Consider the following 24,539-nt stretch of genomic DNA (forward strand, 5'->3'; position numbering starts at 1 on the left):
AAACGAATTATTTTGACATACACAGTAGGCATTATATTAATGAAATTATTATTATTATTATTTTTATTATTATTATTAATATTATTGTTACGAGTTACCCGTGGAACGCAGAGGTGAAAGATGATGCCGGGGTGAATGGGTCTAACTACAATGTCAAGAAAAGAATTTAAAAACTTAACTGAAGGTTATATTATTCTAAAACAACAAATTTAACAACTTTTCACTTAGTGAGATAACAATGCATAGCAATTTAGAAACAAGACTTAGGAAAATCTGAGATTACCGTACTTGTAACTCTCTTGGGCTACAAGCCCCTAGTTTTACAATTTTTGAGTTCCCAGCTCAAATTTACCAAGAGCACAAATTTGTTCAAAGGGCAGAAATCCCCTAATACATGGAGCACTAGCTCCTTAAACTACAATATCAGGCCTCCCAGAGGCACTTTTACAACACTTGAAAAAGAGCTAAGGTGCTCTCAGTATTCCCAGCCTACTCAAGGCGACATAACATGAAAATCTAATAAACCCTGGCCTTACAAGGCATTATTTACAAATAGAAATCTTATTACACAGAGGTATCTAGTATCCAACTTACAGGGCCTTAGTGAAAAAGAACAGGTTAAATAAACGGCCGGAGTACAACTTGAATGGAGTCGAAGAATGAGCTCAAAAAAAGGGGGGCACTAGGCCGACAAAACAGGGGCTAATCCCGAACTACTGAGGTTGCTCGGATGGAGATAACTTTAATACATTGGAGAGACAAAACGCAGCACCTCAAACCAAGATGAAGGGGAGCTCGAGAGGGTATATCACTCTCTATCCCCGGTTTACAGTTAAGGATTTATGAAATTTTTACACGAGTCGAAAGGAGATTTACATTTTAGAGAAGTTGGTTTTATAGCTAAAGTTTCGAACCTTCCCTCAGGTTAAACTGCAGAGCTAGCAAGAAATAAAGATGTTAAGAGGCCATTACCTTGTCGGTGTACTGCTGCCTGATGAAAGAGGTGCCTCCCGCCTCCTGCTTGACACGCACACTTAGTTAGATGATGATCAAATGGCCAAGACACATGAAAATCCGCAGTTTATAAACCCTCGGGGAAAGATCGAGACCTTTCACGAATAAACCAGCCACACCCTCTCAATTTACTGGACAATTTAAATGGTTACACTCCAAATCGAAGAAGGAGGTTGTGATAGGTTGAAAATTAATTACAAAAATTCGTGACTGGCTAAATTCAAAACTGGCGGAAAGAAAAGATAAATATTGCCAACCCAAAAAATAAAGGAACATCAATTAGTTAAAAAAACTTATGAATACAAAACTTCTTTAAATCAAAAGTTTGTTCACTTCGCACCAGCGTGCATGGTCATAGTTTTGGTAGTGACATCTATGGAAGAATGTCCAAACTTCTTGATGAAGGGCAAACAAAACAAGTAGAAATACAGTCAGTTCAAGAAACTTCAAAATAACAAAATTTCATCAGATTTCTGTAGTTACATCTTCTGAGTAAAGCTTTAAGTACATCTGTTTTCAAGTTCACGTTTCCTCCAGTTCTTTTAGGCGCAAGATTTAAATGTGCGGCGTAGAGGCAATTATTATTATTATATATAATTCGCTGGGGCCATCAAGGACCACGTTAAGTCTTGTTGCATTTGACACTGAACTTGGCCTTCTTTAGAGCCGAAATTTCCCTCATTCTTTGCGAGTGGGCCTGCTTACGCTTCTCTGTCCAAGGGGCACCGTGTCTTTTCTTCGGTTGCTCATCTTAGTTTAGCCCGTTTGTCAATATTTTCTTGCGGAAGAGATCTCTGTTAAGGGCATCTTCAGCTGAGATATGTAGCATTTGCAGGTCTTCTTTGGTATTCCTAAACCAGGGAATTGTGGTTTTGGGGTTTGAATCAAAAAAGTGAAAGATTTTTTTAGTTAACTTTCTTCTGTACAATCTTTTCAGATGACCGTAAAATCGTGCCCATCTTTTTCTGATTGTGTCGGTAATTTTCTCTATTTTGCTGTAGACTTCCTTGTTGGATCTCTTTTGATAGCTTCCATTTCTGTACTTTGATCCCAAGATTCCTCTCACAATTTTGCATTCTCTTTTCTCCAGTTCTTCAAGGAGTCCTTTGTTGGCATTTAGAGACAGGGTTTCGGCTGCATATAGAACTACTGCCTTCAGAACTGTTTCATAGTGACGTATCTTGGTGTTTTGGGAAAGGTATTTTTTGTTGTAGATTGTGCGGGATGCTTGGTAGGCTATTTCCAGTTTGCGTACTCGCTCCTGAAGTGCTTCTTTGTCCAGTCCATTTTTCATGATGATCTCACCCAGGTATTTGAATTTGTCTACTCGGGTGATGTCCCCGTATTTTGTATGGAGTTTTGGTGGAGCCTCTTTGATGTTAGTCATTACTTCTGTTTTCTCAAACGATATCTGCAAACCAGTTTGTTCGGCAATTTCCTTTAAAATTTCTACTTGAGCTGTAGCGGTTTCTATGTCGGTTGAGAGAACAGCAATATCATCGGCAAATGATAAGCAGTCTGTTGCGATCCCCTTGGATTTGGTTCCTATTCTCAATGGACTGTAGTTGGTTTCCTGTAATCTCACCCGCCAGGTTCTGATGATCTTTTCAAGAACACAGTTGAAGAGTATCAGGGACAGCCCATCACCTTGTCGGACTCCTGTTTTGATGTCAAAGGAATGCGAGAGACATCCGTGGAACTTCACCTTGGATAATGTATTGGTCAGGGTGGCTCTAATTAATGCCAGCAGTTTCAAATCAACTCCAAATTCATTTAAGATGTTTAGCAGGACTTCCCAGTCAGTGGAGTCGTACGCTTTCTTAAAGTCCACAAAGACAGACACATACTGCTTGGACCTTAGTGTACAATATCTGATGATCGTTTTGAGATTTTGGATCTGTTCAGCTGTTGAGCGATCTTTTCTGAACCCTCCTTGGTATTCACCTATTTGATGTTCGACTTGTGCTTCCAAACGCTCCAGGATGGCAAGTGATAGAATTTTGTAAGTCACGGGTAGCAAAGATATTCCTCTGTAGTTGTTGATGTTCTTCATGCTGCCTTTTTTGTGTAATGGATGGATCAAAGCTATTTTCCAATCTTCGGGTAGGGTCTCCCTGTTCCAAATTTCTTCTATTTGCTTTTGCAAGATATCAAGTGATTCCTCTGGGGCATATTTCCATAGTTCTGCTACTACTGAGTCTTACCCCGGCGCTTTGTTATTTTTGAGACGGGCAATGTGGCGCTTGATTTCATCTCTGTCGGGTGGTCTGGAATATGGGTACCTGAGTAAGGGTTCCTTGGTCTCAATGGCGCTTTGCGGTTTAGAGCAATTAAGTAAATTCTTGAAGTAATCTGCCAGAATGCTGCAATTTTCTTCATTTGACATCGCCAGTGTGTGGTCCTTTCGCTCAAAGCATAGAGATGGTGGTTTATAGCCAGTGAGTTTGCGTTTGAAGGCTCTGTAGTACTCTCTGCTTTCATTCTTCCTAAAGTTTTGTTCTGTCTTTTCAATGAGAGATTTTGGCTTGGGCATGTTGGGTTTTGTAGGTTTCCCAATCATTTTCTGATTTCGTAGAGTAGTACTGTTTCCACACATTGAGTCTTTCTTGGAGGACTGATTCGCAGGTACTATTCCACCACGCATGCTTTTTGCTTCTCTTGATTTCTGCAACGTCTTTGGCGGCCTCAACAAGGAGACTTTTGGCGCTGTTAAAGTCACAATCATTTGGTCTAGCCTTCTCCTGGAACTCCTCGACCCTTTGCCGAAGTTTATCATTGTCGATTATTATTATTATTATTATTATTATTATTATTATTATTATTATTATTATTATTATTATTATCATCATCATCATCATCATCATCATCAGACATACAACATTATTGTATCATTTATCATTCACTGATATTATCTAAATATATGGCCTGATTCCATTCGAAGTAATCCATTCCAAGTATTTGAAATGAACCTGCCGGAGAGGTATGTCACGCTACTCACGAGCGATTGATGAATAAGCGAAAGAAGTGATTATTATGTACTCGTACTGGAATTAACTTGAAACTGACAGGGGAAGTTGGGGATCCAGGCAAAATCCTGTCCCACCTCTGCTTTGTCCAGCAATATTTCAATAAATGAATTATTACAAATATCATCATCATCATCATCATGTAGGAGGTTTGAGTGTCAGTTTACCTTGTGCCGCAGTAATTAATCTGTCATTTTCACACCAGGCAAATGCTGGGGCTGGACCTTAATTAAGACTATGGCCGCTTCCTTCCCATTCCTAAGCCTTTCCTGTCTCATTAATGCCATAAGACCTAGCAAAAAAAAAAAAAAAATCTGTATTGCTATCGAGTGGCTGCACACCCAAGTTGGAATCAGAGTCAGGGTCAGCACATGAGGTATCATCACCGGAGCTGGAGCTGTCATCATTGAGATTGATCACAATCTTGTCATGAAGACGTTCTATGAGGCCATTAGATTCCCACATGCGATTCTCCATCTGTTTCACGTGTTCTAGATTATAATACCAATATAAATGGTCCGTTATTGGACATTATAAATTTTCCAGCTAACTTGTTCCTGGTTGCCAGTGTTTCCCCCTCGTGTACTAGTTAAAAAAAGAATGAAGAAAATCAACATGAAAAATTTATAAAAAAACGACCAATATTAGTGTTGAATCAATAGTTTTGGGGGTTGGTGAAATGAAATGTGTTACTCTGCATGCCGTTTACTTCCAAGTTCAGCCTCCATAACAATAACTCTTAAACTATAAAATAGTTTGTAAAATATCAGTTAACATCATAATAATGAAATCTACAAGCTTAACACATAATTAACAGGTAATAAAATTAAACATTCCATAAAGTGGCTGGGCAGTGCCAGGTAATATAGCTAGAAAACAATAATTTCAAATTCAGATGTCATTGTAAGGTGCAAGAAATTAATGAAATCTAGCTGATTATATATAAGACTAGCAAGTTACCCGTGCTTTGCTACAGTTTTAAACTGAAAGTTATTATTCAAAGTTTTACATCTTGGAGAGTTCACTGTCAGCAGAGCCTGTAAAATACGCCCTCAGTTCATACGTCAAACGGTTTTGGGAGAAATGATTATTTATTTTCTGATCAAACACTCATTCGAACCCCATACGGAAGAATTTGAATGTTTTAAACCCTATCTTTTAATATCTAGGATGTAACAGTAACCAACCTGTGAAATTTTCATTCTGTACGTCGAAAAGTAATGGAGGAATGAATACTTTTTAAGGAGTGAATGTTTTTAAATAGTTACTAGCAGTTTCCCGCTGGCTCCACCCGCAATGTATGGTGTTGTTCATTACTATCCTCACAGATGTATTTGCAAAGTTTCGAGTTAATGAAATAAAGCACATGATCTGCTGTGGTAATAGAATGTAATATTATGTCAACAAAACACTTGAAAATACATCACACAAAGAAATTGAATTAAACGTTCCTTGGAACAACACTACGCGCCGAACTGTTAAAATGTTCTTCAAAGATCTTAGTCATGGAGATAAATGTACTCAACTTTTCTCAGAATCTACAAATTGAAGTAGTTAATGCCTCAAAAGAAAGTGCTTGATCCACTGAGTGTTTTTAGACCAAAATGAACTGTGTACGTCAGTTAGAACGAAAGATATGAGTGCTCAATGAGAAAAAATGTTGAAGAAATGAGACGTCAAATTGAATGTCCATTCATAACTTTGCTCATAATCAACCAATTCGAATAGTTAAGAGCTGAAATGAAAGAGCTTAATCCACTGAGTGTTCTTAGGTCAAAACGAACTCTGTACCTCAATTAGAACCAATGATTGCTTCAAAAAGACAAAAAAATTGAAAAAATTAAATAATTTGAGGAAGGCGGAAGTTAAGTGATTTATAGTACCTGATGACAAATCTGTGCATGAATACCTTTCAGTTAAAAAAAGAATGAAGGAAATCAACCGGATAGAATGGCTGGACTGACTGACTTTAGTTTTCAAAATTTTTTTTAATATATAGATTAACATCTAGGATACAGAAACACCCTTCATAAAAAAAGAAATAATAATAATTTGTACTCAAAACAGTTTTGAAAGAATGAATATTATGGTTTTGAGAATCAACCACCATCTAAACACCTTAGGGGAGAAATATTTTGAAGTATACGATATTTTACACCTAGGACATAAAAGAAGACCCTTCTCGTAAAATTAGAACTGTGTACGTCAAACAGTTTTGGAGGGATGAATAATTTTGTTTTCGGAGCTAACCTCATTTTACACTTTAGGGGTGGAACGTTAAAAAATATTTCCTATTTCACACATATGATTTAAAATATTACCACTATTTGGAATTTTGTCTTCGTATGTTAAACCATTTCGGAGGAAGGAATTAATATATTTGGTTTCAGATCTTAACCCCCACTTAACTCTCTGAGCAATTAAATTTGTTTCAAACCTTCTGTTATTTAACACCTAGGATATCATTTGAAATTTTAACTTCATCATTCAAACATTTTCTTATATATTCATATTTTTGTCATCATTCCTCACCCCTCAGTCAAAACCCCCTTAGGGGTGTATTGTTTTAAGTCCACTTTTTTATTTTTATCCTCATAAATCCTTTTACACCCCCCTTAAGTTGATTCCAGCCCCTATTTTTTGTGATGCTTTCACTTTCATATTTGAGTATTATTGAACCAATTATTCAAGCATATATTTTACTATTATGTTTTACGTAATCATAAGTAATAAATTTCATATAAATCCGTACTGAAGAGCAATATAGTGTAAAACAAAAGCTAAAGGTATCGAATAGGTGGAAACCTTTAGCTTTTGTTTTCACACTATATATATTTTATGTAAAACGGACTATGAAAGAGAACAAAAACGACTGCAAAGGCTTAAACTGTTTCCACTGAATCTAAACCGGAACAAGATGATGCTTCAGATGCTGACGAGGAGGACATACTGGAAGTTTAAGAAGAGAATTCGGAAAGTAAACAAGAATTGGATCCTGACAAAGACGCAGAATCCTTGCGATGGCACTATTATCACGGAGGTGGTAAAGACTCTCACTTTTATTATGGTAAGGATGGGACGAAGTGGAAAATTAATTCCCCTCCCGAAAATATTACAACACGACAGAAGAATATTATAACACACCTTCCAGGTGTCAGAGAATCAGTTGGAGGAAAGACCAATCCTTTCGAGGTTTGGCGACATTTCTTCGATCAAGAAATAATTGAAATTATTGTAAAATTTACAACCAACATATTACCACTCATGCAAAAGGAAAATATAATCAAGAATATCACGTTCGTGAGGTCGACTGTAAAGAAATAGAAGCTCTCCTAGGCTTTCTCATTTTGAGCGGTGTAAAGAAATCCAGTAAGTTAAATTTAGAAGAACTGTTCTCCCCAGATGGAAACTCCACAGAAATCTTTCGGCTAGTTATGTCTTAGCAATGCTTCTCTTTCCTACTCGGCCATATATGTTTTGACGAGGTTCAGACCAGGCAGCAGAGGATATTTTCAGATAGACTGGCTCCAATTCGTGGTCTGTTCGAATTGTTTTTTCACAAGTGTGTACAATGTTTCAGCTTGAGTCAGTTCGCTACAATTGATGAAATGCTATTTGGTTGTAACAGAAAGGGTGCCTTCCGGCAGTACATAGCTTCGAAACCTAACAAATACGGCATCAAGGTATATGCCTAGTGTGATGCAAAGCTATTTTATACTTCAAAAATGGAAGTCTACATTGGAAAACAGCCAGAAGGATCACAGTATCCTGTAAGTAACAGCCCGAAAGATGTAGTGGAGAGAATAATACAGCCTACTTTCTGGACAAGAAGGAAAGTTACAGTGGACAACTGGTTCATCAGTGTTGAGCTCTGTGAAATGTTTACCAGTTAGGACAAACTCACGCTGCTAGGCACCATTAGGAATAACAAGCACCAGCTTCTTCCTCAATTCACTCAAGGACAGTCCAGGCCTACCCCATCCAACATCTTTGGATTTTGTAAAGATTGCACTCTTCTGTCACATATTCCTAATAAACGAAAGAACATGTTAATAATTTTATCGATGCATGTTGATGACTTAATATATGAAGAAACAGGGAAATCAGATATGATTCTGGATTACAATAAAACTAAAGGTGGTGTCGATGTCGTAGACCAGCTCTCTGGAAATTATGATGTGGCCAGAAATACAAATTGTTAGCCTATGGTGGTATTTTATTCCTTTGATAAACACTGATGGCATAAACAATCAAGTTATTATACGCCAGAATTCACCAACCCAGAATGTAGTACGGCAAAAATTTCTTATAGGGTTAGGAATGACCCTTTTACAAAGCCACCTTCGCACTCGCGTGGCGATGACTAACATCCTAAAAGATCTGTGCGAGAGGTTTGCTGTCGTCTGCAAGCTTGAAAGGGCACAAGATGCTCAGCCTCTACGTATCTTTGGACGATGTCAAGCGTGTACTTGGAAACAAAACAAAAAGACAAAATACCATTGTAGAAAGTGCAGGGAGTTCATGTGCCTACAACATAGAAGTGTTATGCAAAGACTGAGTGAACGTGCAAATGCTTACAGGAGACCTTACTTTATAAGCCACAGACTTACATGTGATTTATATATAGCTGCAGTCGCTTAAGAGTGGCCAGTATCCAGTATTCAGGAGATAGTGGGTTCGAGCCCCACTGTCGGCAGCCCTGAAGATGGTTTTCCGTGGTTTCCCATTTTCACACCAGGCAAATGCTGGGGCTGGACCTTAATTAAGGCCACGGCCGCTTCCTTCCCACTTCTAGCCCTTTCCTATCCCATCGTCGCAGTAAGACCTAACTGTGTCGGTGCAACGTAAAGCAAACTGGAAAAAAAAAAAAAAAAAAAAAAAAAAGAGAGAGATAGATTTATTATGTGCCAAAACTGATACAACATAAAGTATGATATATTTGTATCACAATATTGTTTTGTCATTCTTGTTATTTAAATGATTTGGTTTTACCTGAGATTCCCTTTTCTGATTTTTTCCTTTGTTGTTAATGTTATCTTAATTGGTCTGATTGTACACAGAAGTCTGTTTTTTACTGTAAGTTTGAATAAATACATTTTGTATGACATCTCATCTATTCTTAAAATTCACAATTTAATAAACAAACAAAATAGAAATTCCCGGTCTTAGAGACCGGCCACATGAATCATGTTTAATTTTTCTCCACACTTACATAGGGTTAACGTGGAACTCACTAAGGTATGTACATGACACGTATAACTGTTTTTATTTTATTTTATAAACATACTGATATTTTGCACCATGTGAACAAGGAGAAATAACTATGGAACAACTTCAAGTTGTGTGAATGTATACACATTTTAAGAGAATTTTCAATTTAAATAATAAATACATCATAGTCACAGCGAGAGGGCCCAGATACTATACAGCATTATTTTACTACTACAGTTCTGCGTTACTTCTATAAGTAAGTTATATTATTAATTTTCTTGCTGTACTGCTCAAGTTAGTTGCATACTACCACCTCTCCTAAAGGTCCACTCTCTCTATCACCTCAATTCAGTTTTTTCAATTACGATCTGATCTACCTATGTCAAGGCAGAATTATTTTGTAATTTATCGCTTCAACAACATACATACAATCTCTTTCTGCATTAGTCATCATCCATGTACAACTTTCACTGCCACACTTCAAACTCGAAGTTTGATATGATTATTTAAAAATCTCTTTCAAGGTTTACCTTGCTTAAGCTAATCAAGCTAACCTCCTTGCTTCTGTCGATAAAAGGTATTTTACTGGCTAAGTATCAAAAAGCATTTACTTTTATGACTTCTTTTTATCATTATATGACAAAATGTTCTGAAATGTGGTACAGAATATACTTAGATTATAATGTTTCAAAATGTAATTACAGTGCACTTGAAATTCACATGACCGTACCTGTAATAGTCACGATCCCACTCCAAGCTCCGATAACTGATGTAATCCCCACATCGAATGTGTTTAAATTCAGCTCGAAGCTGGACGCCATCCTCTATCAGCGGCCGAAGTTTGGCCTGCTCTGATGATGGCATGCGAACCACTTCAATTTTGGGTTTTGGGCAGCTCATGGCATGCCTGACATTTTTCTGTCAAGGAATCAGGCATGGACAACCCTGGAAAAAAAAGGGAGTTATTTTATAATGTCATCATCGAAGACCGCAACCTAGGAAGGAAGACAGGAATGCACACCAGAACAGGTTACAAGGGGCAGAGGTAGCAACACAGCTATGAAGATGTGGAGTTTGATTTTATCCTTTTGTGTTTTCATGTCTCACCTTTCTGTTTCTCCCTCTGCTTTTAATACCATCGTTGTGTTTATGTTTGTGTTGTTTCCTTGATCTCCTTTCTAGCCACCTATCTTTAATGATCGGTTCTCAGAAATTATTAAACATCATGTATAAAAATTACGCTATTCCTCCGGTGACATTAAATGCTACCGTAATCCCGTTCAGTAAGGAAGTAAGGAACCTAGGTATGACCATGACTGAAACTCTTGATTGGTCTGCACACATAAGAAATACACGTAGAAAGATGTACGCGATGCTACACCCTCTGAAACGACATCAGGACATTTTGCCACAAAACGTAAAGATAAAACTACTCCAAACTTTGATACTACCAATTCTTGACTACTGTGATATTGTCCTCGTTGATGCGACCCATGAACAAATTATGAAACTTCAACAAGCATTGAACTCTAGTCTTCGATTTGCTTTTAAATGAGTTACGATGCTCACATAACCCCTAGCTACACATTTCTTTCTTGGCTGAAACCCGAGAGGCGACGGAAATTACACGTACTTACGTTGATATATCAAACTCAGAAGGAAAATCTACCCAAATACATCTCTTCAAAATTCCATTCATTATCCTCATTCCATAATTGTAACACAAAATCTGGCACTTTCCTCGCTATTCCCGTCAACCACTCTTCAATATATAACAGATCCTTCATTGTGGCTGGGACACGACTTTGGAATTCACTCCCAGCTGCTGTCAGGAACTCAAACTCAATATCAAAAATTTAAGACTGCATGTAGAGATTACCTGTTGAATACCGCTGATTGTTTCGTGTGTATGATGACGTGTAATAGGTTGTGTGATTGTGGTGGTGGTTGTTATTGTTATTATTATTATTATTATTATTATTATTATTATTATTATTATTACTACTATTATTATTATTATGTAATGTACATAACATTTAGCTTCTTACTCATGTACATAGATCACTTTTGTGACCATACTTATATTTCCATTATACAGACAAACGGAGTGTTACAAGGAGACCCCCTTAGTCCCCTTCTGTTCAACGTAGCCACACATGACGTGGTCCAAGCAATAAGAACTTCCACTCCGTCCCTCTAGATTTATATATACGCAGACGACATGGTGATGGGTACTCACGATACTAACGAACTCCAGAAAGGAATAAATGCTCTAGGAACTTGGGCTGAATACAACGGACTGCAAATAAACGCAGAAAAGACTGTACACATGGTCTTCAAGAAAGGAGGACGCCTATCCGCAAGGGACAAAATTTACCTCAAACATGAACCTCTACAAACTACGAACAGCTTCAAATATCTGGGCGTAACGGTCCAGACAACGGCATACTCATTCAGAATTCACACAACACAACGAGCAGCTGCCGCAATCAAAGCCATCTACGACATCATGTCATTAAGCAAACTTTCCCTGGATACAGCTATAGCCCTCTTTGAAGCCAAAATCGTTCCTATTCTAACATACGGAATAGAGATAACATGGGAAAAGTTAAGCTATAAAGGCCTAATACGAATGGAAAAAGTGAAAGCCAGATTCTTGAAAGCAGCCCTCGGAATTTCAAAGTACACCAAGTCAAGACTAGCGTACGAACTTGCAAGAGAAACATTTCTAATAGAGGACCTAAGATGGAAATTCAACCTGCCCTGCACAGTTAACTGGAAGAAACTGCGGTTAGAGAGGGAGAAGAAAAAGAAGGAGATATGGCCCGAATTCTACTCTTCAGAGGCCATGATGAACAGAGCATGGACAGGCACAAACCAGGAGCTGAGACATTTTGTAAATTCCATGGCAGTCCATGGCTACCATCACATAATCTGTAGGTCGAAGACATACCACGACCCGGACTCGATGTGCATATGTGAACTTTGTGGTAAACATTGTGACCGATATCATGTATTGTAAGAATTAAATAAAAACTTTTCCACCTGATCGATACTTTTATTATTTAACCTTAGGCTAAATTATGTCATTAAAAAACTGCAGTACACGTTTCAATTGCTTGGCAATCATCATCAGCTGCTTATCTTATAGCTTAGGTGAAAGAATATAAAAACATTTGATAATTAAAAATTTTTTTTTTGGTAAAGAACACTTAATGGTGAGGGAGGGTGGGGGTTGGGGAGGGGGATGTTAAAATTAGATATACAAATTAAAAAGCTATTTCTAAACTAAAAACTTCCTAAACTTCTTTCTATGACAATACAATCGTTCTTCATTAGTTTCAGCTGTGTTTCACTCAGTGCACAGTTCACTTGTCTTGATTATGTGTTGTCCTTCATTTTTCTAGATCATTCTTATTGTCCGCTAGAAGAATTTATGCCAACTATGGTCGAATTTGTTCAGTATTTCACTTAGAAGGATAGTTTGAAGTACGACCTGTAACCGGCAGGAAAGATATAATTATTAATTAAAAATATTTTTGTTTAAGATTCTGTTATCCAAATGAATCGCACGTATTTGAAAAGAATTGTAAAGGCCGAAACTTACCCCTATTTAATTGTTCGTTGTGTAAATTTATTCTAAATCTTCAAAAGATTGGCACATTTGGTGTGACCTGAAACCGGCAGAAGAACGTGTTGGTTATTTAAAAGAATCTGGAAACATGTTTCTTGCATGGAGTTATTATGCCGTAAAGAAACTGTTTTTAAACTTACCCCTGTCCAATTTATTCTGGTTACGGAGTTTACTTGTTTGTTTCCTTCTCTACCGTTTTCGGTTTCAGGTCACACCAAATGTACCAATCTTTTGAAGATTTAGAATAAATTTACACAACGAACAATTAAATAGGGGTAAGTTTCAGCCTTTACAATTCTTTTCAAATACGTACAATTCATTTGGATAACAGAATCTGAAACAAAAATCTTATACAATATATACAATCAATACTGATCTGCATTTAGGGCAGTCGCCCAGGTGGCAGATTCCATATCTGTTGCTTTCCTAGCCTTTTCCTAAATGATTTCAAAGAAATTGGAAATTTATAGAACATCTCCCTTGGTAAGTTATTCCAATCCCTAACTCCCCTTCCTATAAATGAATATTTGCCCCAGTTTGTCCTCTTGAATTCCAACTTTATCTTCATATTGTGATCTTTCCTACTTTTATAAACGCCATTCAAACTTATTCGTCTACTAATATAATTCCACGCCATCTCTCCACTGACAGCTCGGAACATACCACTTAGTCGAGCAGCTCTTCTTCTTTCTCTCAATTCTTCCCAACCCAAACATTGCAACATTTTTGTAACGCTACTCTTTTGTCGGAAATCACTCAGAACAAATCGAGCTGCTTTTCTTTGGATTTTTTCCAGTTCTTGAATCAGGTAATCCTGGTGAGGGTCCCATACACTGGAACCATACTCTAGTTGGGGTCTTACCAGAGACTTATATGCTCTCTCCTTTACATCCTTACTACAACCCCTAAACACCCTCATAACCACGTGCAGAGATCGGTACCCTTTATTTACAATCCCATTTATGTGATTACCCCAATGAAGATCTTTCCTTATATTAACACCTAGATACTTACAATGATCCCCAAAAGGAACTTCCACCCCATCAATGCAGTAATTAAAACTCAGAGGGCTTTTCCTATTTGTGAAACTCACAACCTGACTTTTAACCCCATTCATCAACATACCATTGCCTGCTGTCCATCTCACAACATTTTCGAGGTCACGTTGCAGTTGCTCACAATCTTGTAACTTATTTATCACTCTATAGAGAATAACATCATCCACAAAAAGCCTTACCTCCGATTCCACTCCTTTACTCACATCATTTATATATATAAGAAAACATAAAGGTCCGATAACACTGCCCTGAGGAACTCCCCTCTCAACTATTACAGGGTCAGACAAAGCTTCATCTACTCTAACTCTCTGAGATCTATTTTCTAGAAATATAGCAACCCATTCAGTCACTCTTTTGTCTAGTCCAATTGCACTCATTTTTGCCAGTAGTCTCCCATGATCCACCCTATCAAATGCTTTAGACAGGTCAATCGCGATACAGTCCATTTGACCTCCAGAATCTTGCTGGAATCCTAGAAGTTGAGCTTCAGTGGAATAACCTTTCCTAAAACCGAATTGCCTTCTATTGAATCAGTTATTAATTTCACAAACATGTCTAATATAATCAGAAAGAATGCCTTCCCAAAGCTTACATACAATGCATGTCAAACTTACTGGCCTGTAATTTTCAGCTTTATGTCTATCACCCTTTCCTTTATACACAGGGACTACTATAGCAACTCTCCATTCATCTGGTATAGCTCCTCCGACCAAACAATAATCAAATAAGTACTTCAGATATGGTACTATATCCCAACCCATTGTCTTTAGTATATCCCCAGAAATCTGATCAATTCCGGCCGCTTTTCTAGTTTTCAACTTTTGTATTATTGTAAATGTCATTCTTATCATATGTAAATTTTATTACTTCTTTGGCCTTAGTCCCCTCCTCTATCTCGACATTATCCTTGTAACCAACAATCTTTACATACTGCTGACTGAATACTTCTGCCTTTTGAAGATCCTCACATACACACTCCTCTTGTTCATTAATTATTTCTGGAATGTCCTTCTTGGAACCTGTTTCTGCCTTAAAATACCTATACATACCCTTCCATGTTTCACTAAAATTTGTATGACTGCCAATTATGCTTGCCATCATGTTATCCTTAGCTGTCTTCTTTGCTTAATTCAATTTTCTAGTAAGTTCCTTCAATTTCTCCTTACTTCCACAGCCATTTCTAACTCTATTTCTTTCCAGTCTGCACCTCCTTCTTAGTCTCTTTATTTCTCTATTATAATAAGGTGGGTCTTTACCATTCCTTACCACCCTTAAAGGTACAAACCTGTTTTCGCATTTCTCAACAATTTCTTTAAACCCATCCTAGAGTCTCTTTACAATTTTATTTACCGTTTTCCACCGATCTTTTTAATTAATAATTATATCTTTCCTGCCGGTTACAGGTCGTACTTCAAACTATCCATCGAAGTGAAATACTGAACAAATTCGACCATAGTTAGCATAAATTCTTCTAGCAGACAATAAGAATGATCTAGAAAAATGAAGGACAACACATAATCAAGACAAGTGAACTGTGCACTGAATGAAACACAGCTGAAACTAATGAAGAACGAATGTAGTGCCATAGAAGGAAGTTTAGGAAGTTTTTAGTTTAGAAATAGCTTTTTAATTTGTATATCTAATTTTAACATCCCCCTCGCCCCCCACCCTCCCTCACCCTTAAGTGTTCTTTACCAAAAAAAATTTTAATTATCAAATGTTTTTATATTCTTTCACCTAAGCTATAAGATAAGCAGCTGATGATGATTGCCAAGCAATTAAAACATGTACTGCAGTTTTTTAATGACATAATTTAGCCTAAGGTTAAATAATAAAAGTATCGATCAGGTGGAAAAGTTTTTATTTAATTCTTATTTGATTACAATATTGATACGGAATGAAGTGGATAGTATGTAATATCACGTACTGTCGTGTAAAAATCGTGTGAAATCAATCATAGACCTCTGTATTGATTGATGTATCCTAATATTGCACAACTTGTGCGCAATAAAGTTTATATATTTCCATTTACTTTATTACTTATTGTGATCTCTTTATGCATCACTTATTTTTTCAGTATGAGCCTCCTCCAGTTTGTTCTATCCATCCACAGATGCTGCTCATATATGCGATACCAGTTCGCATCTCTAATTTCAAGGTCCTTCATTATCTGTTTTTCCCAAACATCACGAGGTCTTCCTCTTGGTCTCTTCCCATGAACATTGTGGTCAAAGTAGGTTTGAGGAGTCCTGTGAGGGTTCATTCTTTTCATGTGACCATACCATTGCAATCTCTTCACTTCTAGAGTCTCCAGCAAGCTTCTTTCCAATCCAAGCTGTTGTCGGATATCCACATTCCTTATTTTATCCATTTTTGTTTTTTGTAAACAAGAACAGAGAAACTTCATTTCTGTTGCCTGAAGACGACTCTTTGTTGGTCCAGTAAGTGTTGCTGCTTCCAGGCCATACGTCAGTATAGGTACTAGATATATTTTGTACAAGCTGATCTTGGAAACTAATGGAAATGTTTCATCCCAAAGTATTTGACGAACAGCGTGATAGAATTTGGAAGCTTTCTGTATTCTGTTACTAATCTCTTGATGTATGGTATTGTCTGATGACAGAACACTACCTAAATACATGAAGTTGTCTACAATATCCATCTCCTCATCTCCAATTCTTAGATGAACAGTTGGAGAGTTTCTACTCATCACCAAGCCAACTGTCTTCGTTTTGCTGATTTTGAGACCAAAGGATGTAAAAGCTTCATGCCAGAGATCTAGTCTAGTTTGTACTTCCACTTCTGTCTCACCCCATACCATTACATCATCAGCAAAAACCAGGGCATTAGTTGTTGGATCCTTTCTCTTAACCGCTTTTAAAACTTCATCCATTATGATTGTGAAGAGAAGTGATGAAAGACAACTTCCTTGTTGGACTCCACTCTTCGTTTTAAACCAACCTGACTGTCCATCCTGGACCTGGACACAACACTTGGTTTCATCATATAATCGTTGTACTCGGGCTATGAAGTCATCGGGCACTTTCTTATGTCTCAAACATTTCCATATATGCCTGCGTGGTACATGGTCATATGCTTTCTCGATGTCCAGAAAAACAGTTTTAAGTTTTTTACCTTTCTCCCAATACTTCATAGAGCATTCTTGTGGCAAAAATGAGGTCTATAGTTGATCTATGAGGTCTAAATCCATGTTGTTCCTCCTCAAGTGTAGGTTCAACATATTTTCTAATCCTGCTCTCAAGGATGGATTCGTAGATTTTGAGGCCATGTGACAGCAGAGTTATACCTCTGTAGTTGGTACATTTCTTTCTATCACCTTTTTTAAACAATGGGATGATGACTCCTTGCTTCCAGTCATTGAGTAATACATTCTCTTTCCAGATTCTATTTAGTACCCTGTACATCCACTGTTGTCCTACCTCTCCTAGTGCTTTGATCATCTCAACACTTAATTAATCTGATCCAGTTGATGTGTTGTTTTTCAGCTTAGATATTGCTGTCTCTACTATCAACCATGTCAGATTAGTGGTATTTGTGCTGCCAAAATCATAAGGTTCGTCGTCTAATGGGGTGATATTTTCATAACAGTTCAGCAAAGTTTCAAAATGCCTTTGGAACTCCTGTAATATTTTGGTCTTATCCCTAGTCACCTCACCATTAGGAAGTTCTACAGATTGGATAGATTCATTTTGAGTTCATCTATTCTTAACAATACTATATAACAGTTTTTTATTTCCATCCTGCATTATTTTGGTAGCAAGATCTTCCTTGCATTTCTGCTTTTCAGCTACAACCGTTTGACATGTAATTTTTTTTTTTTTCTTTCTGTAAAGTGACAGCTTCTCCTCTATTTCATGTTGATCTCCCCGTGTTCTTGTTTGATATAAGGATCTTCTTGCACGGTTTCTGTCATTGATAGCCTTTCTAATATCATCATTACCGGGCGAGTTGGCCGTGCGTGTAGAGGCGCGCGGCTGTGAGCTTGCATCCGGGAGATAGTAGGTTCGAATCCCACTATCGGCAGCCCTGAAAATGGTTTTCCGTGGTTTCCCATTTTCACACCAGGCAAATGCTGGGGCTGTACCTTAATTAAGGCCACGGCCGCTTCCTTCCAACTCCTAGGCCTTTCCTATCCCATCGTCGCCATAAGACCTATCTGTGTCGGTGCGACGTAAAGCCCCTAGCAAAAAAAAAAAAAAAAAAAAAAAAAAAAAAAAAAAAAAAAAAATCATCATTCCACCAGGCAGTTTCTTTAGGTTTTCTTATTTAACTCTGTCATCCACATACTTTTTCTGCTGTACCAACCACAACCTTCTTTAGAGTATCCCATTCTTCATCTACCAATTTCAGTTCTTCTCTTGACAACAACCTACGGACACCTTCCCTGAATTATTCCTTTACACTTGGCTCGGTTAGTCGCCAAGTTTTTATTTTTGGGACTTCATTGTTACAGACTTTGGGAGGTCTTTTCTCTGCAATAACTGAAACCAACAGTCTATGGTCTCCACTAAGGTCTTCACTTGGAATGACCTTAACATCATTGACATTTTTCCATACATTTTGATCTATCAGAATATAATCTATTACTGTACCTATTTTATCATCCCAGCTATATCTTGTGATTTTATGGGAGTCTCCTTTCTTGAACCAAGTGTTACTATCAGGTTGTTTCTCATGCAGAGATCTAGCATATATTTTCCCCCTTCATTTCTGTTTCCCATTCCATGACGGCCCAGTATGGATTCATATCCTGTTCGTTGTGAGCCAACTTGTGAATTAAAATCACCCATTACAATTAGATTGTCATACTCAGTGTGTTCTTCCAAGTTATTAAGGAAGTTGGCCTTTTCCTCTTTTGAGCATCCTTCCTGTGGAGCATAGACTTGGATCACATTGTACTTTTTCCCTCCTAAGTTCACAGATAACTTAATTATCCTTTCACCAACAAACTCAACTTCACTACAAGCATCTATGTCTTTGTTGTTGTTTGAGTCATCAGTCCATAGACTGGTTTGATGCAGCCCTCCACGCCACCCTATCCTGTGCTAACCTTTTTATTCTGCGTAACTATTGCATCCTACATCTGCTCTAATCTGCTTGTCATATTCATACCTTGGTCTACCCCTACCGTTCTTACCACCTACACTTCCTTCAAACACCAACTGTACAAGTCCTGGGTGTCTTAAGATGTGTCCTATCATTCTATCTCTTCTTCTCGTCAAATTTAACCAAATCAATCTTCTCTCACCAATTCGATTCAGTATCTCTTCATTCACGATTCGATCTATCCATCTCACCTTCAGCATTCTTCTGTAACACCACATTTTAAAAGTTTCTATTCTCTTTCTTTCTGAGCTAGTTATCGTCCATGTTTCACTTCCATACAATGCCACGCTCCACACGAAAGTCTTCAAAAACATCTTTCTAATTCCGATATCAATGTTTGAAGCGAGCAAATTTCTTTTCTTAAGAAAGCTCTTCCTTGCTTGTGCTAGTCTGCATTTTATTTCCTCTTTACTTCTGCCATCGTTAGTTATTTTACTACCCAAGTAACAATATTCATCTACTTCCTTTAAGACTTCATTTCCTAATCTAATATTTCCTACATCACCTGCCTTCGTTCGACTGCACTCCATTACTTTTGTTTTAGACTTATTTATTTTCATCTTGTACTCCTTACCCAAGACTTCACCCATACCATTAAGCAACTTCTCGAGATCTTCTGCAGTCTCAGATAAAATAACAATATCATCGGCAAATCTCAAGGTTTTTATTTCCTCTCCTTGGACTGTGATTCCCTTTCCAAATTTCTCTTTGATTACCTTTACTGCCTGTTCTATGTAATCAATGAAAAGGAGAGGGGACAAACTGCAGCCTTGCCTCACTCCTTTCTGGATTGCTGATTTTTTCAAAGCCCTCAATTCTTATCACTGCAGACTGATTTTTATACAGATTGTAGATAATTCTTCATTCTCGGTATCTGATCCCTATCATCTTCAGAATCATAAATAGCTTGGTCCAATCAACATTATCGAATGCCTTTTCTAGATCTATGAATGCCATGTACGTGCGCTTGTCCTCCTTGATTCGATCCTCTAAGATCAGACATAAAGTCAGGATTGCTTCACGTGCTCCTACATTTCTTCTGAAGCCAAATTGATCTTCTCCCAACTCAGCTTCAACTTGTTTTTCCATTCTTTTGTAAATAATACGTGTTAAAATTTTGCAGGCATGAGATACTAAACTAATGGTGCGGTAGTTTTCACACCTGTCAGCACCGGCTTTCTTGGGAATAGGTATAACAACATTCTGCCGAAAATTGGATGGGACTTCTCCTGTCTCATACATCTTGCACAATAAATGAAATAATCTTGCCATGCGGGTTTCTCCTAAGGCAGTCAGTAATTCAGAGGGAATGTCATAAATTCCAGGTGCCTTGTTCCTATTGAGGTCACTCACAGCTCTGTCAAACTCTGACCTCAAAATTGGGTCTCCCATTTCATCAGCATCAAAACCAAATTACCTACATCCTTACCTTGATAGAACTGTTGGATATGCTCTTGCCATCTTTCTGCTTTGTCTTCTTTCTCTAGAAGTGGCTCTCCATCTGAGCTCTTAATATTCATACACCTAGATTTTCCTGTATGCAGCATCTACCTTTCCCAGGACCATACAGCCTTCGACATCCTTGCACTTCTCCTTCAGCCATTCTTCTTCCTTAGCTACCTTGCACTTTCTATCCACTTGATTCTTTAATTGCCTGTATTCTTTTCAGTCCTCTTCATTTCTAGCATTCTTGTATTTTTGTCGTTCATCAATCAGGTCTAGTATCTCCTGTGTTATCCACTGATTCTCAGTTGATCTTTTCTTCCTTCCTCACATTTCTTCAACAGCCCTACTGACTTCATTTTTCATGACTCTCCACTCTTCCTCTATTGTGTTTCCTTCAGCTTTTCATTTAGTCCTTATGCAACATGTTCCTTGAAACAATCCCTCACACTCTTTTCTTTCAACTTGTCTAGATCCCATCTTTTTGCATTCTTTCCTTTCTTCAATTTCTTCAACTTCAGATGGCATTTCATGACCAACAAGTTGTGTTCAGAGTCCACGTCTGCTCCTGGGAAAGTTTTGCAATCCAATACCTGGTTTCTGAATCTCTGCCTAATCATAATGAAGTCTATTTGATACCTTCCAGTGTCTCCAGGTCTTGTCCACATATACAGGTGTTGTTTGTGGTGTTTGAACCAAGTATTAGCAAGGACTAAATTATGATCAGTGCAAAATTCAACCAGCCGACTTCCTCTTTCTTTCCTTTGTCCCAATCCAAATTCTCCTACTGTACTACCTTCTCTTCCTTGGCCTACCACTGCATTCCAGTCTCCCATCACAATTAGATTCTCGTCACCTTTTTGATATTTTATTAAATCTTCTATCTCCTCGTATATTCTTTTGATTTCTTCATCATCCGCTGAACTAGTAAGCATATAGACCTGCACTATTGTGGTGGGCATTGGTTTGGTGTCTATCTTGACGACAATAATTCTTTCACTATGCTGGTCGTAGTAGCTTACCCGCTGCCCTATTTTCTTATTCATTATTAAACCAACTCCTGCATTTCCCCTGTTTGATTTTGTGTTGATAATTCGGTAGTCGCCTGACCAAAAATCTTTTTCTTCCTGCCAACGTACTTCACTTATACCAACTACATCTAACTTTAGCCTATCCATCTCCGTTTTCAGATTCTCTAACGTACCACAATGATTCAAACTTCTAACATTCCACGCTCCGACTCGCAGAATGTCAGTATCCATCTTCCTGATGATCGCCCCCTCTCGTGTAGTCCCCACCCGGAGATCCGAATGGGGGACTAGTTTACCTCCGGAATATTTTACCCGGGATGAAGCCATCATTAGTACATCATTCATCAGAGAGAGCTGCATGTCCTCGGGAGTTAGTTACGGTTGTAGTTTCCTGTTACTTTCAGCCGTGTAGCAGTATCAACACAGCTAAGCCATGTTGAGTATTATTACAAAGCCATATCAGTCAATCATCTAGACTGCGGCCCTTACAACTACCGAAAGGCTGCTACCCCCCTTTCGATGAACCATTCGTTAGTCTGGTCTTTCAACAGATACCCATCCGATATGGTTCCACCTGCGGCTCGGCTATCTGCATCATTGGGACACGCAAGCCTCCCCACTGCAGCAAGGTCACATGGTTATTTTCTTTCAGAGTCTTCTCCCTTAGCCTTTGGTGTCCAGTCACCTCAACCTACAAGGCAGCAGGATGTACTCATATTAATCACAGTAAAGGATTTAAAACACAAGGCCCACAGAATCAAGACACTCAAAAACATAGACAGCAGACTACAGACTAAGATCAACAGGCAAACCATGGGAAGAGTGATTTCAGATGAGGAGAGAAAATCAAGATCCGATAGAATGAAGAAGTACTGGGCTGAGAGAAAATCGAACAATCCATTGTATAACTAACTTAAGTGGTCCAAGGAAGGTAAATTAAATAAATACATAAATAAATAAATAAATAAATAAATAAATAAATAAATAAATAAATAAATAAATAAATAAATAAATAAATAAATAAATAAATAAATAAATAAATAAATAAATAATTAAATAATTAAATACTCTTTGATTCTCTGACCGTCCCCAGCTTCAGAATATACAAAAGCAGATGACAGAATGTTTTTAATAACTTACGTGTTACAAAGAGAAAACAGTCGACGTACGCACAGACGGGAAGTAGACTAGCCTTCTGTATGACTATTAATAAAGCGCAGGGACAAACTCTTGAAAAAGTGGGTAGTCTGCTTACTGGAACCAATATTCAGCCACGGCGAATTGTATGTTGCACTGTCTCGAGCAAGATCGTTTGAAAATATTAAGATGCAGATACGGATGAATGATCGAAGCACGGAGAATTTTGAATGGGAAGAAGTATTATAAACTACATTAGAGGTATTAAATGTTCGTGAAACTATTGAAAAGGGCAGGCAGAACATTACGACTGCGACAGACATATCGAGACGAGTTATCGGACCTATTTATAAGGAATGTTGCGGAGCAGCACGAGTCCACTACTTCTAGTTAAGTTATTCCCTTTTCAGGAATAATTCTGTAACCATATGTTTTCTTTTTCAGGCAGTTCATTTATTTATTCAAAATTAGTTTCGACATATTGAAGAACCTAACGGTTCGGCTACTCTATACAATGGAGTTCACAGAAGTTGCTATCGCAGGTGATTTGTGGTTTATGTGGACGGGTTTGACATGTAGATTACAAATATGCACATATTCTATGTCACATTCATTTGTGTTCTTCTTGTCAAATACTGTATGTATAGGTTCACTCACTGAGTTCAAAAAATGGGTTGGTGTTGGCTCTTGGTAAAAGATTACGAAGCTGCACGTGTTGAAGAAGTATAAAATGTAGGAAATAGATATAACGGTTGCTGCAGACAGTTTTCCGAAACTCATCCGCTGGGGCGATGCCTGAAATCTCTCTGGTTATCCTGCTACAATCCAGCAATACCTAACGAAGTGTATTAAGACAGGAGTACATAATTACTTGTGTATGATACACGTCAATAATGATATAGTCCTTCGCCGATGATGTGAACATTGTTAAGGATGATGTGATTGTATATCCACCCCAGCACCACCTATGGACATCCAGGAGTGAAGATCCTGACTGTGGATCGGATGGCATCTATACGAGTTCTTCACGGCAAGTTCCGAGCGAATCAATCAGAATAAGAAATTCTTTCGCTGCGTGTAGGAAGAAGAAGTCTCGAAAATAATTCGCCGTGATCTGTTTCGTGATTTGGCCGGACATCGAAATAACTTGATTAAAATTTTGTATCTTTAGCATGGGAAACGTCTACAGTACTGCTGACCTTAGCTGTCACTCCGTAAACTTCCTCGCAAGCATTCGTGAAAATACGTTTGATTTTGAGCATCATTCTCGTCCTTTGAGACCAAACACCTTTAAGAAACATTTAAGAATTCTATCAATATAGTTCAGTGTAGTTAGCAGAAGAGCTGTGTAACTCGTTTGTACCTTGGGATCCAATACGTCTAGCTAAGCATTAGTGCGCTCACCTCCATGTTCCAATATCGTTGGGCAGCTTTGAGGAAGTTGAACAAAATGATGATGGAAATAATAACAATAATAATAATAATAATAATAATAATAATAATAATAATAATAATAATAATAATAATAATAACCCGTGTGGGGATTTACCGGTTACCTCCATCGGGCGCGTCCCATTGGAATTGGGGAAGCTCGCTGGCTCTGCCGCCAGCAGAGTCAGAGGGTAGTAGGGAAATAAAATAACACCGTGAAAAAAAAACTGGTCCCTTGCCAGGGTTACGGCGAAGACTGGTAAATGACCAGAAGCCAGAAAACATATTGAGGCAACCTCTAGGGCTAACAACCGTAGTTGTAAAAGGACGGGTACCCGTCCAAAGCAAAGTCAAATCAAAAAGCACGATGGCACAACATTTCAAGAAACATACCCCAGGGGGTAAATCTTCGGATAAATCCCTCGTC

At 37.9% G+C, this 24,539-nt stretch overlaps 1 protein-coding gene across 4 annotated transcripts in view; it reads right to left on the reverse strand.

Moving 5' to 3' along the window:
• LOC136874084 (platelet binding protein GspB) overlaps window positions 1-24,539 on the reverse strand; it is a 636,502-nt gene that overhangs the window by 543,954 nt on the left and 68,009 nt on the right. For all 4 annotated transcript variants that reach the window (XM_067147621.2, XM_068227653.1, XM_067147622.2 and 1 more), the window contains exon 2: window positions 9,982-10,196. In XM_067147621.2, coding sequence (XP_067003722.2) covers window positions 9,982-10,151 — 170 coding nt within the window. In that variant the 5' untranslated portion in view covers window positions 10,152-10,196. The remainder of the gene's footprint in view (window positions 1-9,981; window positions 10,197-24,539) is intronic.

Source organism: Anabrus simplex, chromosome 5, assembly GCF_040414725.1.
Source record: "Anabrus simplex isolate iqAnaSimp1 chromosome 5, ASM4041472v1, whole genome shotgun sequence".
Taxonomy (NCBI): domain Eukaryota; kingdom Metazoa; phylum Arthropoda; class Insecta; order Orthoptera; family Tettigoniidae; genus Anabrus; species Anabrus simplex.